Source organism: Hippocampus zosterae, chromosome 19 (assembly GCF_025434085.1).
Source record: "Hippocampus zosterae strain Florida chromosome 19, ASM2543408v3, whole genome shotgun sequence".
Taxonomy (NCBI): domain Eukaryota; kingdom Metazoa; phylum Chordata; class Actinopteri; order Syngnathiformes; family Syngnathidae; genus Hippocampus; species Hippocampus zosterae.
Genome location: NC_067469.1, coordinates 710,697 through 728,111, shown reverse-complemented (window position 1 = coordinate 728,111; position 17,415 = coordinate 710,697). Strand labels below are relative to the sequence as shown.

The window sequence follows — 17,415 nt, the reverse complement described above, 5'->3', positions numbered from 1 at the left end:
CGTCGACCCGGGCACACGCCACAGCAGCTTTTACGCTTGGATGACTTTGATTTATTGCTTTGGAGGAAGAAATGTCAGAAGATAATAAGTGTGCCTATTTTCAGGCCGTACTTGGAGCAAACGTGGCCCCTGAGCTTGATTGAGCTTTGCCACTTTGGAGAGCATCTGCGGTTGGACTCGACCGCAGGATGTGCCTACTGTCGCCACCTGCGGCCAAATGGGATGATGATGATGATGACAATGACGAAGGAGTCACCGGCGATGATGTCACAAGTCCTCGGGGCAAGTGAACATGGGCAGCAGGTTGCGGTTAAAGGACAAATATTTGGCGGCGTTGATCCTCAGCGGCGCCCTGCTGCTGGGGTTCTTCATCAAGTCCCGAGGGGCGGCGCCCTGAGGCTCCTCGCAGTCAACCTGCGGGGGCGATCGGGCCAGTCGGCGCGGGTGTTGGCAAAAGGCTTTGCTTGACGGTCAAAGTTTGAGCGTGACCAACCTTGGCGTCGCCCTGGAGGAGCTCCTCCTCAAAGTCGGAGAATCGGTCATGAAAGATGGCCAAACACCAACTCTGCCTGAAGAAGCTGAAAAAAGAGAATAACAATTTGAAAGACAATGGCACTTTGTGTATTTAAAACAAGCGCATGGCCTCTGGTCCTCCGCGTTAATGCTAACGGCAACACGCGCTGAAGGAACATGCTAACGGCTAGCGTGATTTGACTTGAGAGAGCGAGTGCTCAAAATGGATTCAATTAAACTGACGGATTACTTTTGGGATGTCTTCAGACGCACATCTCGCATGTCCGCAGCATGTGAGCTCCTGATATTTCAACACAAACAACCCCCCCCCCCTCTCCCACGCAGACATGTACGCTTATTGTCCCCCACCTCCTAATCTGTTTATGCATCCCCCCTAATGTGTCTTTGTGGCTGAGACCAGCAGGACAAAACAAAAGCCTCCCCTTCCTCAAATCTACCCACTGCCACTTGTCACTCCCCCAACCACACATCAGCGAACTCCACCCCCCCAACCCCCTCCCCCAAAGAAGAGGATGGCTGGGCTGACTCGTAAAGTCATTGTGGGCCTGACAGGTCATCAGCAGGTAAAAACATTGATTGACCACTCAGGCTGGGCTGGTGTGTGTGTGTGTGTGTACATTTTGCACTTCCGTTTTAAAAAATGGAGCTTTTGCGGCTGTGGCGTTCCACCTGTAGAGGTCGTGGATCTGCCGCAGCTGCAATCTGACCAGCAGCTGTCCAAGGAGTTGCTGGTGTTTGCCGTACAAACACATCAGGTTGTGGACGGGGAGCGGCTGGAGGGACAAACAGGTGATGGTCTCCACCACCTGGTTGCGGTCCAGATGCAGGCAGAAGTAGTCGCCGCTCTCCGGGCGGCCCGTGGCGATGCGCCGGCCCTGTCGACGCAGCAAAAAAAAAAAAGTCTTCTCCCTTCTTCCGTGGGAGAAGACAAATGTGGTAAAAGCGGCGGACATACGCATGCCACGGAAGGTCCTCGCGGGCCGCTGGCGACCGGTTTAGTCACGCAAAGATAGTTTAGTCGTCCCGGCAACGTGCCACCTTGGATCTTGGGCCGCTTGTAAACGGGAACCAGGCGGTCGGCGGCGCCGGGGATCTCGCGGTGGGCCTCCAGCGTCGGGTCAAAGTGCCTCAGCAACATGGTCGCCAGCTCCTGACCCACCTCCTTGGAGTTGAAGTTGGCGTGCGACCACTCGTCGCTGTAGTACGAGCGAGAGAACTTGGTGAGCGGGCCGGCCCCCCAGATGGCGGCGTCGTTGGTTCGGAAGGCGCCGTCGATGACCAGCCGGCCGTCGAACACCAGGAAGGAGCTGTTGATGCTGCCAAAGGCGTCGTAGTCCACGCCTCGGCTGGACAGGTTGATGAACACCTGACGGGAAGACGACACGCTGACCGCTTAGAAAGCTCCGGAATCACAGGACGAGCCGGAGACGGGCCGAGAGTTGCTCCGTAACGCCGCCATTGCACGACGACGTCATTGCGCAATCGCTAACGGTAATGCCGGATTTGACTCTGCACTTACGCCGCAGGACAGTTGGAGGGCTTCCGAGCCGGTGCTGAAGGAAACGGACGTGAGAGGATCGGGATGCTCGCCGTTGTTCATCTGCATCAGAAGGCAATCGCGGTGGATGTGGACCTGAGCCGCCTCCAGAGCCGCCATCACTGCGCTCTCCACGCCCGCGTCGGAAAAGTAGACGCCCCTCGGCTCGGGGGGCGGCTCGTTGGAGATCATTTTGGGAGGTGAGTCGGTGGCCACGCGGGGTTCGGGGGGTGGGTCATCGGCGACGCCGCTATCGGGGGGCGGGTCCCCGGAAGTGCCGTTTTCCAGAGCCGGACTGCCAGCGACACCAATCCGATGAGCCGACTCGTCTGCGACGTCACTCGCAGGAGGCGAACTTTGGGTGACGTCACTCCCGGGCGGCGACTCGTTGGTGACATCGCTTTCGGAAAGCGACTCACTAGTGTCATCAATCGCACGAGGGGAATCATTGCTGTCGTCGATTTCAGGAGGCGAATCACTAGTGACGTCAATCTCAGGAGGAGGGTCGTTGGTCCCGTCGGTCTCGAGAGGTGAATCGCTGGTGACATCACTTTCAAAAGGTAAATCGTCGGCGACGTCAATCTCGGCAAGCGGGTCAGTGGTTGCGTCGGTTTCGGGAGGCGGGTCGTTGGTGATGTCATTTTCACCAGGTGAATCGTTGTCACTCTCGCCAGGCGACTCATCGGTGATATCGCTTTCACGAGGTGAATCGTTGGCGACGTCGCTCTCCCGGGGCGAATCGTGAGTGACATCACTCTCAAGAGGCGGGTCATTGGTGACATCACTTTCACAAGGCGAATCATTGGCGACGGTCGTCGTACGAGGCGAGTCGTCGGTCTCGTCACTCTGGCGGGGCGAATCGGAAGTGACGTCACTCTGGCGAGGCGAATAGTTGGTGACGTCGCTCTCAGGGGGCGGGTCATTGGTGACATCACTTTCAGGCGGCGAATCACTGGTGACGGTTGTCTCACGAGGTGAGTCTTTGGTGTCGTCGGTGGCATCGCTCGGAGGAGGGTTGTCATTTGCGACGTGACCTGCAGGGGGTGTCAGCACCAGATGGATGCAGGACCCCCGCACTCCCATGCGGAGTAACATCTCCACGGTGGTGAAGACGTCAAGGCCCTTCCCGTAGACGACGGCGTTATCTGCGGGGTGGCAAGAGCGTCACTCAGGTGGATGGTCAGAACTCACCGGGGCTTTTGCTGGGTGTTATCGCGAGGGAGGAAAATCCCTCTTCAACCCCCCCCCCCCCCCCCCCCACAGGATAATCACTCATCATCTTTAGGACCACCGAAAAGGTGCGTTTGCGTACCTGACTTCCTCACAAAGTTTTCGAGCAGCCAGTCTCGAGCTGTGTTGCAGTCGTGCGGGTCGTTGAGGGTGAAGAAATTGGAGGGCACGGTGCCGGTGTATCTGGGGGGGAAGGACGCTTCCTTCCGCTGCTCATTTGTCTCGGCCTGGTCCTGATCCACTCGCGTTGGACAAGGCACCTGCACAAACGAGTGCTAACTAGTCAGGTTTTGACCGGTTTTCCCTCCCCCCTCTTAAAACTAACTCCACCTGGTACTGCAGGCCGGTACAGAGGACGAGGTAATCGTAGGGAATCTTGGCACCGCCGGACACCACCACGTGTTTAGACTTCCTGTTGATGGCGACCATCTTCGCGGCAACCTCGGCCACGCAGGAACGCAGCGGCAGCTGCGCCATTTCTCTACTGTTGTAGGCGTGGCTAAAGGGGGCGGAACCGCGTCATGGAAAACGCTTTCTAAGTGACAGCCGAGTTACCATGCAAATTTGTTTGTTTTGTGTTTTTGCAGTTTTCTGCGACCCGGAAGGACCCCGGGTACATCTACTGTATTGTTTCCAAACATTTTGTCAAGGCGAGTGCACTTGCCTGGTGGAGAGGAACTTGATGCCGGCCGGGCCATAGTCGGCGGGGAAACCGTGCGTGGAGATGAGGGTGAGGTTGTTGAATCTCAGGTGAGGGCTGCACAGATGACACTTCAGTCCTTTCTCGGTATCAAGAACCATTAGACAAGATCCGAGTATTGCGTGCACTCTTGATTTCTGCGTACTTTCACTTGGAGCACGACGGATGACCTTTCACGAGGTCACGGGCGCGTAAAAATGGACAAGAGCGCCAATCGAGAAATGGCTTTTGAATCCAAAGAGACATGCGGTCACCTTGACTGACGAGTTCAATTTGAGCGACTCACTTCACTAGATGGTGTCACCATCCAAGATGTTTGAGTTACAAAGCGCAACCGGTTGCTAGACAACGCTGCTAATCCCATCATGTAGTGACAACGAGCAACAAAGACTCGAATTTAGGTTGTAAATGTAGGTCATTGCTTTTAATCCGTTCTGGTTTCTAATAGGACGGGGGACCAATTGATAGTTGACTGGCTGAGTTGTTGACATTGACAGACGGTGTCTCATCGACGGTGTCTGTGTGTGTGGGGTGGGGGGGGGGGGTGGCCAGCAGCAATAAATCTTTGCCTGGGGCGTCCAATCAGAACAGTCTGGTGGAGGAGCAGAAAGTAAACGTGCTTTGTAGGCCCACGCACCAGAAACAAAGCACCTCGAGGAAGGACAGGCCTGTGTCCGACGCCCCCACCAGGACGATCCTGGCGTTGACTGTGACCTTTGGTTCCATGGTCAGCTTGCGGCTGATGAGGTTGAGAGCAAACGGAGCCTGTAGGACCAAAAAAATAAATAAAAACATGCAACAATGTCAGACAAGGCATGTATGAGAGCAGCAGAACAGTTTGCTGTGGGAGTGACAGAGGACTTGAAGCTGAAGGTGGGAGTGCACCAGGGATCAACTCTAAGCCTCTTTAGATTTCCAAAAGTGATGACAAAGGTCAAAGATGAGTTTACTTGGTTACACAGTAAACTGCAGGCGGAGGAACATTTAGAAAGGTGGCAGCTTTCATCGGGTTTTGCGTAAATAAATCCACAACCGAGCGAGGGACCAATTCTGGCTCAGCCCTTAGCAAGACTTTATGCAAAGACTTTAAAGGCCAGCATGCACGCGACAAGCGCTTAGGAACGGTTTCGATCGCCTATTGGTGTGCAACGGTGTCCATTGTGTTGTAGCGTTGTGACAAGCCAGCGCCGGCGCTTTGACTTTCAACGATTCGGCGACACGAGCTCTTAGTACCTCTTATCTGCGCACCAGCAGGGCAGGCGGGCACTCTGGATTCCAATAAAACACGTGCGCGTGTAAATATCGACTTGACATGAAAGTAATCACACAACACAAACGGATGAGACTCGTGTCTTTATTCCTGTGTCTTCATCCCCAGAGGTGGCAAAACTAATCACCCGGCACTTGTGTAAAAATTAATCAATTACATCATGTTTTCATTGGCAGCCCAAATGAATATTTAGCTGTTTGATCAATAGTAGGTATCTCGAATGCTAAAGGCCATCCCCACGAGGAGCAAAAGCGCCGTCATTCATCCCGTGCAAAATTGCCGACTCTTCAAACTGAAATCATGCGTAGTCAGGAAGACCTCATCGGTATCCGCAATCTTCATCCCCAAAAGACAAACTCGCTCCGGAAAGGTTCCTCCCGACGGTGTGTTTGAGCCCACCTGTTCTTCAGTGATGCTCCTGGCAGGCGCGTTGAATCCGAGCTCCTCGAGAGGGTAGATGATCTGACGGCGGGGACGCACGGGCACGGCGCAGTCCAGGACAAAGTCCAGATGATCCACGCAGCCGTCCTGAGAGCACAAGGGGGAAAAGCCGTTCAGCCTGAGCTCCCAATCCCAAGCCGCTCTCCAGGGGACGTCGTCCGGCGCACCTCCCGGCCCGAGCCCAGCGGGTACACGCGGTGGTACAGGCTGGACTTGCGGGCCAACCGCAGGGTCTCCTTGAACAAATGTCGGCTGAAGTGTTGGAAGCAGCGACGGAGCACAAAGTGGCGCAGCTGAGCGTGCTCCTGGACGCCGTGATGGCTGAAGTAGATGAAGTTCTCGATATTGTAGCGGGCCCGGATGTACTCCATGTTCTGCCGGGGCAACAGCAGACGCCGTCACCAACTACCGGAGGAGAGGATTTACGCACGCGACAGATTTCGCGGCTGCGATCGGCGGTCCTCACAGAGATCCGACACCTTGACATAAGGCGGGAACTGGCCCGAAACCGTTTTTGGGGAAGAAAACCTCACCCTAACCCAAATTGTCAATTGCAACGTGGGACATCATGTTGAATTGGCAAACAAACTTGCGGAAGCGTACCGTCTCATCTCTGATGATCAGCAACCCCACCAGGATGCCGTCCACGTCTGCCACAAAGGCCTGCAGAGGACACTCGGCCTGCGTCGGGGTCAGGCTGCCGTCAACGTGTGCGCGTGTACCAAGCGCAGGGGCTTGGTTGTCCAAGAGGAGATCCAGATCCCGCAGCAGGGCAACTCTCCCCCTCCTCACGCGCCGCACCAGGTCGGCAAGGCCGTCCCGGTCGGACTCCAGCGCCGGTCGCACGTCGACGCTCCTGCAAGCGCACTGGCGGCACGTTTAGGACGCTCCGGCGCGGATGGCGGGAGGTCTCGCCCGCCTCGTCGCGGCGGAGCCCACCTCAGCCCGTCGCGGTGCAGAATGTAAAGGTCGGAGGGCAACAGGCTGCCGGGTCGCGGAGGAACTCTCAGGAAATTCTGCAGGAGCGGGAAGTCCAGAGATATCGTAGGGACCGTGATGATGCAGAAGTCCAGATCCTGGTGGAACGTTCCCACGCCGAGCGTTAGATTAGTCTCACGTCTCTTATCTTTGTGTCCAATTTGAAATGTGTGTTGCTGCTCTATGCACACTCACTGGGAAGAGTTGGAATATGTATGGAATCAAGTCCAGTGATCTGGAAGAACAGGAGGAGGAGGAGTGAAACCAATCTGCCGGTCGCCATGGCAACGCAACGGCCTTCCATCAGCTCAGAGCCAGCCGGTGAACGCAACGGTCACGTGACCTATAGTCGGAGGACGATCATCTAACTGCGCATGTTTACTCCGATTTCAGCTTGGGACTTGCGACATTCTAGTCCAAAGGAATGCCAGAAAAAAAAAGTCTGGTCCTCACCTTATCTCGTAGTTCCTCTCAGAGAAGAAGAACTGGATACAGAAGGCGTTGGGTTCCCCTGAGGTTTCGTCAGATGTTGCAGACAGAACCTCCTCGTCCTCCTCCTGAGGACGACAATCAGTTCTTCCGCTCCCGCTCTCATAGACGCTGTCAACCATAATTATGACTTGTTGTTTGAATACCTGGCATTCTTGTTGTCCTTCTGATTCGGGTTCTTCTCGAGGTTCTGGTTGCGGTTCTTGCGGCGGTTCCTCCGCTTCATGAGGATGATGAGGCTCAGCATGGCTTGCAGAGTCGTCCGCGTCGCCGGCGTCATGCTCGGCTTTGCACAAGCCGCCAAAATGCTTCAGGTCGAAATGTTCCTGCAGTCGCCTCACGTCCACCTTTGCGGTGACGCTGATGAAACCGGTGATGGTGCCGTCGCACTTGCCCGCACAACCACAACAACAGCGTCATCGTCAACATCAACAACAAGACTCATCTCCAACGACACACCTCGCACACGGCGGCGTGGTTGTTCTCATCCTGGGCCTCGATGAGCTCCGACAGGAAGTAGGGCCGCTTCAGGACCGACAAGATCTTCGTCTGCTGAGCCACGATGTGCATGACGTCATCGTGGTCTTCAACCCTGACGCGGACGTTGCCCGATTTAACACGTGACGCCGTGAACTCGTGAGATAGCCAATTAGTTGAACGGGAAGACAGCCTCCGCCTAAATTCAATCTATTCTGCTCCACGCAGTGACCGAAATCATCACAGCAGCAACACGATTTTAAAAAAAAACGGCAACAACATTTTTTTTGTGTGTGTTCGTGTGTGTACTCATGTGATAGGACCTTGCAGGCCGGACATGAAGTCTCGGACAAAGTCGTCGTCGGTGACACACGAATGCCATCAACTCAGCTGCTGCTTTGTCTTTTTCGTCCTCTTCTTCTTCTTCTTCTTCTTCTTTTTCTTCTTCAGTCAGACGTTGCAGAGGCTCCAACAACTCATCCAATGCCGCATCTGTACATTCACGCAAACACACTGAGTTGATAGAATGGATGGATGAGATAAATCAAGACTTTTTTTCTTCTCCTGGAGCGGAAATACGATACTGGAGGAGGTTAACAGATTTCTACTGTAGCCCCTCTTCGTTGAATAAGATGGCCGATTTACCTAAGCGGACCGACGTTGAGCTCAACAGGCACACAAAGTCCAGCTCGGCGGTGGTGTTGAACACGGCACTGTGGGGCACCGACAACACACAAAAAACACACTCGTTATCGGCGAGTCCTGAAAATGAATCTCGTTTTTCAACAAATAATCCATCACGACGGTTTATCGTGATGGGCAGAACACCAGATACAATACATCGTTGCTGCCATTTGCTCCGCTTGGACTATTGATGGGTTGTATAATAACATTGATGTGTTTGTGCTGATTAAAAAGGATGCATGAAGTTCCCACTGGAGGCCAAATGCGCAAGCCACCATCGATGTGATTGCAGTGGAGGCACCTCATGATATGCTGAAAGCTTGCAGCGGAGAAGGCGGTCTGGGACACAAACAGATGAATGAAGAGCGTGTTCCACGGCTGAAGGATGACAACAATAACGTCACAAATCACACGCACACAGCGCACGGTGTGTATTTTTCACCTATGTACACACATAAACACACACACCGTCAAGGCATCGGCTTTGAAGTGCTTGCAGAAGAAAGATTCCCAGTGAGGTGGATCAACCAGTGAAGCGACGGGATGGTCAAAGAATGAGGCGTGGGCCATCACGTCACCTTCCTCGCTGGCCAAGGTCACCGCCAGGTTGGCCTTCTCCCTATGAAGAAGAGCAAAGTCATCACGGCCATTTGGACTGCCATTCTATGGTTTGCGCTCACAGGAGTTGAAGGACATTGATGGGACCAAAAAGCTCCAAGGCTTCAGGGCTGAGGAGGTTTTCAATGGCTTCAGCATCTGAACATTCACTCCTTCTCACTGTCACTTTTGCCACCTGACCGCTGCTTGATGTGATTGTATTATTCATCTTGTCTTCAAACGGCTACTACATTCACAAATAAAACACCGCCATTTTCGAGCATCCGAGACAATAACGCCACACAAGACCAAAAATGTAACCAAGAGGCTACGCTTCCCCTACTTTTTTTTAAAGGAACTGACTCAACTCATTGTCTCGTCTGAGGAGTTAAATTTAAAGATAAATGAGTGAGAAAACAACATAAAAGAAGAACATATTCTAATGATTTTTCTAACACTGCTTTCACGCTTCTCGCTCCTTCGACGCAAACGTCGTTGTTGTGGCAACCGAAGGTCGGAACGCCTTCTGGGGTCTGGTATGGCGAGTTCGTGGCGTGTCATGTGACGTCAGGGATAAAAATTGAAAGTAAAGTAACGGAAAACAAAATTTAAAATTCAATCTAACGCCTCACATCTAAATGGGGTCCAAGCGTTCACTTTTTAAATTTACTATTATTTTAAGAAAGTAAATATCGTAAACGGAAGTCGCAAAGCATTCTGGGAACTGTCATGGTGGCTCGCTTGTACACGACGAAACGTTTGGGCACCTGTCTGACTTGTGGTTGATTTTTCCGCGGGTAATTTTAAAAATTGAATTGACTACTTTCTTAAATATTTTGTTGGCAAAATGGCCTCGACGGCGGCTGGCAAGCAGCGAATACCCAAGGTGGCGAAGGTAAGATATAACGCAAGCAAGAGAAGGACCGCGGGTGCTGGCTAAGCTAATGCTAACGCTAACGAGCGGCTCTTGGACTTTCGTGGTAAAAGTAAACGAGGTTTGTGTTTCAGGTGAAGAACAAAGCTCCGGCGGAGGTGCAGATCACCGCCGAGCAGCTCCTCAGGGAAGCGAAAGAACGAGAATTGGAACTTCTGCCGCCGCCACCGAAACAAAAGATCACCGACAAGGAAGAACTCAACGACTACAAGCTGAGGAAGAGGAAGGTGAGCATCCATACGGACGGATCGCCTCCAAAATCTCCTCTTAGTTTCCCCCAACAGCGCCTGAGAGTTTGCTTACTTTGCAGGCGTTTGAGGACAACATCCGAAAGAACCGCACAATAATCAGCAACTGGATTAAATACGCACAATGGGAGGAAAGCCTGACGGAGATCCAGAGGTAGTTTATACAAACGTTCAAAATGGGGTTTTTATTTTAGGTTTCAATGTCGGGGTGGTCTGGGCCAGCGAGGCCTTCTCGGTTGGCTAAAAACGACCAGAAGCACTAATCTACGTTTCATTTGCATTAGTCATTTGGAATGTTATTTTTATTTATTTATTTTTTAACAAAATGAGTGTGTTTTTTTTTTCTTTGTGAGATAATTGTTGACTTGCTGTCATATTGCTATGTGTCCGTTGTGTGTGTGTGTGTTTGATACCAAATATGTAGCCCGGCTCAACATTGGCTGTCTCCATCCTGTGTGCCACTTTAGGGCTCGCTCCATTTACGAGCGTGCGCTGGATGTGGATCACCGCAACGTGACCCTGTGGCTGAAGTACGCCGAGATGGAGATGAAAAATCGGCAGGTGAACCATGCGCGCAACATCTGGGACCGAGCCATCACCATCCTGCCCCGTGTCAACCAGTTCTGGTAAACAAAAAGCAAGGGCGTGGTGACCCACCCCCCACCGCTCTCCCCCATGGGGGGACATTTTCTCACAGCGACTTTGCTTGGCTGCAGGTACAAGTACACATACATGGAGGAGATGCTGGGCAACGTGGCGGGCTGCAGGCAGGCCTTTGAGCGCTGGATGGAGTGGGAGCCCGAGGAGCAGGCCTGGCATTCCTACATCAACTTTGAGCTGCGTTATAAGGAGGTGGACAAAGGCCGCAGCATCTACGAGCGATATATCCTTCTCACGCTGCCCGCTGGCTACCGTGCCCCGTCCTACTCCAAAATGGCTGCTGGCAACATGGGGAACTCTGCTTTTGAAAACGTCTGCCAGTCAATAAGTGAAAATAGGCTGTTTATTTTAACAATCGATGTAGGGAGAGTATGAGGGTGCCATTGTGTTTTATAGGATTTTCATGCGTCTGATCTAGCCGCCGATAACTATGATCTCAACCGCCTATGGGAAGGAGAAAAAAAAAGTCTTTAACTGGTGCGCACTCGTCATGGTCCACCCCGAGGTGAAGAATTGGATCAAGTACGCTCGCTTCGAGGAGAAGCACGGCTACATCGCTCACAGCAGGAAGGTGTTTGAGCGCGCAGTGGAGTTCTTCGGTGAGGAGCACGTGGACGAGAACCTCTTTGTTGCCTTTGCCAAATTTGAGGAGACCCAGAAGGAGGTCAGTTGTTGCTTTTGGACACTAATGGTTATTAGTATTAGATATCACGCGGCATTTTGGTGTTGATGAATTTTATTGAGGCAAAACGAGAGCTTTGACACTCTTGATTGGGGTTCAACGTTTTGGGGGGGGGGCGTCAAATTTAATGATGGTCACTTTCCCCATGACGAGCGAAAATCTGAGTAATTGCCACCCCTGGGGGAAAAAAAGATGGATAACTTTCTATTGATGCCACAAGATGGCAGCAGAGCAATCCTTTTGACTTGAGTGTTTCGATGTTTGCCCCCGTCAGTTTGAGCGCGTGCGCGTGATCTACAAGTACGCTTTGGACCGGATCCCCAAGCAGCAGGCCCAGGAGCTGTTCAAGAACTACACCGTGTTTGAGAAGAAATTTGGAGACCGACGGGGCATCGAGGACGTCATCGTCAGCAAGAGGCGGTTCCAGTACGAGGAGGAAGTCAAGGTAGGCGCGCCGACCGAGTCCCATCGCGGCCCGGGCTTCCCTCTCTCACTTTGGCCGGTGTGTCCGCGAAGGCCAACCCGCACAACTACGACGCCTGGTTCGATTATCTGCGGCTGGTGGAGAGCGACGCCGATGCCGACACGGTGCGAGAGGTGTACGAGCGCGCCATCGCCAACGTGCCGCCCATCCAGGAAAAGCGCCACTGGAGGCGCTACATCTACTTGTGGATCAACTACGCCCTCTATGAAGAGCTGGAGGTCACGGTGAGTTCGGAGCAGACGGCGCGTCGTTCGGTACGCGCTTCGCTGGACAACCCGGAGATGAAATATTGAAATAGATTGAAAACGCCGCCTTTGCATTTGTGGGCAGGACGTGGACAGGACAAGGCAAGTCTATCAGGCCTGTCTGGATCTGATCCCACACAAAAAGGTAATGGCTCTTGAATGACGACAACGGCGGATTTTGTTGACTTGACGGCTTGTCTTCTCCGTGACTCAGTTCACCTTTGCAAAGATCTGGCTGCTGTACGGCCAGTTTGAGATCAGACAGAAGAACTTGCAGGGTGCCAGAAAGATCATGGTAAGACTCGCGTATGTCTTCCGAACATGGTTGACACTTGAAAATGAAATGGCTGAGCGCTAGCAACCAAGAACGGCTGCTCGATGTAGTCAACACGCTCACTTTTGGACTCTCCAGGGCACGGCCATCGGCAAATGTCCAAAGAACAAACTGCTGAAGGGCTACATTGAGCTGGAGCTTCAGCTGCGCGAGTTCGACCGCTGCCGGAAGCTCTACGAGAAATACTTGGAGTTCACGCCGGAAAACTGCGCCACCTGGATCAAGTTTGCCGAGCTGGAGACCATCCTGGGCGACGTGGATCGGGCGCGCGCCATCTTTGAGCTCGCCATCGGACAGCCGCGGCTGGACATGCCCGAGGTGTAGCGCCCCTCGCCCAACCCAACCCGAGCCATAGCATAACAAAAATCGTTTATCGTAATGCTAACCTACGTTGCCGAACGCCATTGATGGGCCGACGAACTTGAGCGTCCGCGTGGTGGTCATTTTCAAAAGCGGCCTGATGTGCTTCAGGTTTTGTGGAAGTCCTACATCGACTTTGAGATTGAGCAGGAGGAGTTTGGGAACACCAGGAACCTTTACAAGAGGCTGCTGCAGCGCACCCAGCACGTCAAGGTGAGTTCCCGTGGCCCCTTCGCGCCGCCTCGGACGCACAAGCGACGCCCGTCCACCGACCGGCTTTCCCGGCGGCAGGTTTGGATCAGCTACGCCAAGTTCGAGTTGTCGCTGGAAGGCGGCGAGCGGCAGCGCAGGTGCCGGCAGATCTTCGAGGAGGCCAACAAGAGCCTGAGGAGCTGCGAGGAGAAGGAGGAGCGGCTCATGTTGCTCGAGGCCTGGAAGGACTTCGAGGCCGAGTTCGGCTCGGACGGCGACGGGGAGCGCGTCGCCAAGCTGCTGCCCGAGAAGGTCAAGAAGAGGAGGAAGATCACGGCCGAAGACGGGGTACGCCGACCGGCGCTCTTAATTGACAAAGTGTGTCGGATGTTGTGTTCTAGATCTATAGAATGTATATATTCCTTTTTTGAGAGAGGTGGGGGGGTGTTAAAAAAAGTTACAATTCTTGTTTAGCATCAGTGGAGTTAAAGTTAGTCCCGTAAGAGGAAGTGTTTCTGAATAGTGTAGATGCCATTTTCTTTTTGAGGAGGAACTCAAATGACGTCCTTTTTGTATTTGTATTTCCTTTTGCGGCGGCAGTCGGACGCGGGCTGGGAGGAGTACTACGACTACATTTTCCCAGAAGATGCCGCCAACCAGCCCAACCTCAAGCTGCTCGCCATGGCCAAGATGTGGAAGAAGCAGCAGCAGCAGGTGGCCCACGAAGACGACGACCAGAACCAGGACCTTCGAGAAAAAGCTCAGAGGAACGAGGAGATGGCCAGCGCCACTGAAGACGTCCCGCACAACTGTGAGGCAAGCCAAGTTACGCAAGACGAGAACACCTTTGATGACCGAGACGACAGCAGCAGCAGCAGTGAGGAGGAGAAACGGGACGGGGACAAGAAGGTTGTGGACAAAAAGGACAACAGAGGTGATGAGGATCAAGATTAGAGCTCCCCCACACCCCCCACCACCTTTGCGATGACTCCAACACCGTTTTTTTTACAACGATAGTTTATTTCAGAATGTACAGCAATTAAAGAGCATTTGAAGCTTTTTTTTCTTTTTTGCTCTGTGACTCTCCGGCATACCACAAAAGCAGTTTGAGCATTTGCTCCTCCTCCTCGCTGTCCAGCTTGCGGTCCATCTACCGCGTCCTTCCAAGTAAGACATACGAGGCCAGCAAGTACGATTTTCAAGTAGACGCGCAACCATTGATCGATCGTTTACCGTTGTCTAAATCCTCAAAATGGCGGCCTCGCCGCGACGCTCAAAGGCCTTTCAATTGTGGCGTCTACCGGTGAGCCACAAGCGTGGTTATTCAATGTCCTCAGGCCTGACGGGATGCGGCAGTGGGATGATGGACTTCTTCTCGGTGTCTCGGGACAACGCTTTCCTCATGTCTGCGCGGGGAGAGGCACACACATTGTCACAGGACTACAATCGCCATGACGATAATGATGACGACAACCATCTTAAACGGACCGTAGGCATCCTCGTCCGGCTCGCCGTTGCTGGCCGAGTAGTATTCGATGACGGTCCTGTAGACGCTGTAGCCCAGACGCTTGTACATGCTGACCGCCACCTGGTTGGACACGCGCACGAACAGGTCCACGAAGAAGCCGCCCTTCCTGAGGGACCACATCCACGTCACGGCTTGGAAATGGGCAGATGCCATTTGACTCTCGGCTTAGTGAAGCGGAACCTTTCTGAGATCTCCTCCAGCATGTCCATGAGTTTTGCGGCCAGTCCCAAGCGGCGAAACTCCGGCGCCACGGACAGCGCGGTGACGTGGCCGTGCCACTCCTCTCGGGCCACCGAGCCCTCCGCCTTTCCCATGACTGTGTGCACATGGCGGCAACGAGCACCAGACTTGCGTGTTGCGCATCATTGACACGTTCCCGAAACACTACCAAGAGGGCTTGGAGGCGGGCCCTTGATTGAACTACGTCAGGCCACTACGTAAGCATTCCAAAATGGTGACCGGGGCGTCGGCCAATGATGAGCAACTTACTGTATCCCATGAGTTCGCCTCCGGGAGCCTCGGCAACAATGAAGTACTCGGGCCAGTGAGCCAAATACTGCAGGTAGAACGGGATCCCATACTGATGTCAAAGCTCAAGGGGAAAACAAATCCATTTCATCACATCACCAGTTGATAACACAAACTTTCATCAAGTCCAAGCTCTCGGTTCAATTGAACATTAAGTCCAAAAAGCTCATGGCAACCTGCGCAGGCCTCCGGGGTTCAGGCTCCTCAATACAAGGGGCTTGACTTGTCTTTGATTTATTTCTCCTTTAGACAAGATTAGCTGAGGGGGGGCCTGATTCAAACTAAAAGCTGCCTCTCGCAACTCTGCATATTTAGTGTTTCAAAACATCTCCGCAGGTAGGCATTCATTTTAATTCTCATTTTTTTCTGTGTTCACGACCATGTTTGTGGTTTTTGTATTTGAACCACGTCAACCACTTGCTGAAGACCTAACACCGACTTCCTAACCTTGTCACAGTCGTCAATTGACAGGAGCTCAAAGGATACAGTTTCTGTCAAAGGGTCCAAGTTTCTGTGGAATCAAAGGTACAATTTAGTGTCGTGGACCACTATCATGCATGCTTAAACCTTGTTCGAGGTACCGAACCCAACCAGTTTATATGCGGAACCACCGAACCCTTAGTGAAAAATAAAAATATGATTCGAGAAGTGTTCCTTTAGTGTCTTGCAGTAACAACAAAAGTCACGTAAGTTACAGTATGTACCCGCTACCGAGTAGAAGTGGCTCGTTTTTATTTACTGCCCGATAAACGAGGAAAATTCAAAATATTTGCAAAATGCAGTTAATGACCGACTGAGTCAGGAAGCCAATAAATCAATAAAACATGACTTATTGAGTGTCATGGTAGGTTTGTCGCGCGGCGAACATAAAATGAGCCTTTGTGTGAACGGAGTTTAGTGCTGTCGAACGTCTCAGGGACACACGCGGATTAGCCTGCGAGCGTTTACACGCATTGAACGTACAAGGTCGCGAAACTGCAACATGAAGAAACTCATGAATCTCTCGAAACAAGGTTTGCGCTTACATATTGTTGAATTTAAACAAATCGTCGCAGTTGAACGGCCGTAACGTCGTCATGTCGGCGTCCGTGAAAGGCAGCAGCAATTTCGGCAGCGCCCTCTGTCGGTGGGAGGACAGCAGTGCAAACTGCAGTTAATTTTCTTAAAGTGCGACATGCAAGTAAGTAAAGAAGTGTTTAATTTATTCTATTTTTAGAACTGTGAAAGCTTTATACAGCACTTTTATTTACTTAGGAATCTGGAAGATGTTGGATTTTGAAAGATGACCGGATCCTCTGTTAAGATATCCTAAGATAACCTTTATTTGTCCCGCAATGGGGAAATTACAATCAGACTTCAGAAAGGAAAACGCTGGGTAGGGAGAGGGGGAAAAAACCACGCTCGAACTATCCTCTTCTGAGGATAATTTAAGTCCAGGATAAAAAAAACGACATAGTATAGTAAGGCGTTTTTGAGCCGAAAAAAAACACATAGTATAGTAAGGCGTTTTTAGCTGAAAAAAAACGACCATGTATAGTAAGGCGTTTTTAGCCCGAAAAAAACGACCATGTATAGTAAGGCGTTTTTAGCCGAAAAAAAGACATAGTATAGTAAGGCGTTTTTAGGCCGAAAAAAACGACATAGTATAGTAAGGCGTTTTTGAGCCAAAAAAACCCGACATAGTATAGTAAGGCGTTTTTAGCTTGGAAAAAACGACCATGTATAGTAAGGCGTTTTTAGCCGAAAAAAACGACATAGTATAGTAAGGCGTTTTTAGCTTGGAAAAAAAACGACCATGTATAGTAAGGCGTTTTTAGCCGAAAAAAACGACATAGTATAGTAAGGCGTTTTTAGCTTGGAAAAAAAAGACCATGTATAGTAAGGCGTTTTTAGCCGAAAAAAACGACATAGTATAGTAAGGCGTTTTTGAGCCGAAAAAAACGACATAGTATAGTAAGGCGTTTTTAGCTTGGAAAAAAACGACCATGTATAGTAAGGCGTTTTTAGCCGAAAAAAACGACATAGTATAGTAAGGCGTTTTTGGCATGAAAAAAACGCCTTTCTATACTATGTCGTTTTTTTCATGCCAAAAACGCCTTACTATACTATGTCGTTTTTTTCCGGCTCAAAAACGCCTTACTATACTATGTCTTTTTTTTTCGGCTCAAAAACGCCTTACTATACTGTCGTTTTTTTTCGGGTCAAAAAACGCCTTACTATACTATGTCATTTTTTTCATGCCCAAAACGCCTTACTATAGTATGTCGTTTTTTTCGGCTCAAA

At 51.6% G+C, this 17,415-nt stretch overlaps 3 protein-coding genes across 3 annotated transcripts; 1 reads left to right on the top strand and 2 right to left on the bottom strand.

Annotated features, from left to right (window-relative positions):
- Positions 1–92: 92 nt before the first annotated feature.
- Positions 93–9,382, bottom strand: cfap61 (cilia and flagella associated protein 61). The gene is made up of 22 exons (XM_052053254.1): positions 9,021–9,382; positions 8,809–8,959; positions 8,642–8,718; positions 8,302–8,369; positions 7,980–8,148; positions 7,639–7,771; positions 7,326–7,568; positions 7,144–7,247; positions 6,886–6,925; positions 6,652–6,788; positions 6,316–6,568; positions 5,880–6,086; positions 5,671–5,799; positions 4,639–4,766; positions 3,966–4,058; positions 3,632–3,800; positions 3,384–3,561; positions 2,054–3,216; positions 1,490–1,900; positions 1,204–1,409; positions 494–578; positions 93–414 (listed from the first exon to the last, which is right to left on the bottom strand). Exons 1-22 carry the CDS (start codon positions 9,164–9,166, stop codon positions 268–270), a joined length of 4,437 nt encoding a protein of 1,478 aa, XP_051909214.1. The 5' UTR covers positions 9,167–9,382; the 3' UTR covers positions 93–267.
- Positions 9,383–9,642: 260 nt separating this feature from the next.
- crnkl1 (crooked neck pre-mRNA splicing factor 1) lies at positions 9,643–14,136 on the top strand. Its single transcript, XM_052053242.1, has 14 exons — positions 9,643–9,832; positions 9,946–10,098; positions 10,182–10,273; positions 10,587–10,745; positions 10,836–11,002; positions 11,265–11,443; positions 11,736–11,906; positions 11,978–12,169; positions 12,276–12,335; positions 12,405–12,485; positions 12,603–12,842; positions 12,996–13,097; positions 13,176–13,424; positions 13,677–14,136. Exons 1-14 carry the CDS (start codon positions 9,785–9,787, stop codon positions 14,028–14,030), a joined length of 2,247 nt encoding a protein of 748 aa, XP_051909202.1. The 5' UTR covers positions 9,643–9,784; the 3' UTR covers positions 14,031–14,136.
- A 188-nt stretch (positions 14,137–14,324) lies between these two features.
- On the bottom strand, positions 14,325–16,245 carry naa20 (N-alpha-acetyltransferase 20, NatB catalytic subunit). Its single transcript, XM_052053252.1, has 6 exons — positions 16,158–16,245; positions 15,619–15,643; positions 15,094–15,184; positions 14,785–14,920; positions 14,565–14,710; positions 14,325–14,482 (listed from the first exon to the last, which is right to left on the bottom strand). The coding sequence occupies exons 1-6, from the start codon at positions 16,208–16,210 to the stop codon at positions 14,397–14,399; spliced, it is 537 nt and encodes a 178-aa protein (XP_051909212.1). The 5' UTR covers positions 16,211–16,245; the 3' UTR covers positions 14,325–14,396.
- Between the last annotated feature and the right edge of the window lie 1,170 nt (positions 16,246–17,415).

Bases quoted from the DNA above. Each gene is read 5' to 3' on its own strand.
- cfap61 (XM_052053254.1), bottom strand. From the start codon at position 9,166: ATGAATAATACAATCACATCAAGCAGCGGTCAGGTGGCAAAAGTGACA. The intron at 3,562-3,631 runs GTGGAGTTAGTT...TCGTTTGTGCAG, and splicing joins GTACCGGCCTGCAGTACCAG to GTGCCTTGTCCAACGCGAGT. The intron at 415-493 runs GTTGGTCACGCT...TCGCCCCCGCAG, and splicing joins TCCTCCAGGGCGACGCCAAG to GTTGACTGCGAGGAGCCTCA.
- crnkl1 (XM_052053242.1), top strand. From the start codon at position 9,785: ATGGCCTCGACGGCGGCTGGCAAGCAGCGAATACCCAAGGTGGCGAAG. The intron at 10,099-10,181 runs GTGAGCATCCAT...CTTACTTTGCAG, and splicing joins ACAAGCTGAGGAAGAGGAAG to GCGTTTGAGGACAACATCCG. The intron at 13,425-13,676 runs GTACGCCGACCG...TTGCGGCGGCAG, and splicing joins AGATCACGGCCGAAGACGGG to TCGGACGCGGGCTGGGAGGA.
- naa20 (XM_052053252.1), bottom strand. From the start codon at position 16,210: ATGACGACGTTACGGCCGTTCAACTGCGACGATTTGTTTAAATTCAAC. The intron at 14,921-15,093 runs GTAAGTTGCTCA...ATGTGCACACAG, and splicing joins AGGCGAACTCATGGGATACA to TCATGGGAAAGGCGGAGGGC. The intron at 14,711-14,784 runs GTTCCGCTTCAC...GTGGTCCCTCAG, and splicing joins CTGGAGGAGATCTCAGAAAG to GAAGGGCGGCTTCTTCGTGG.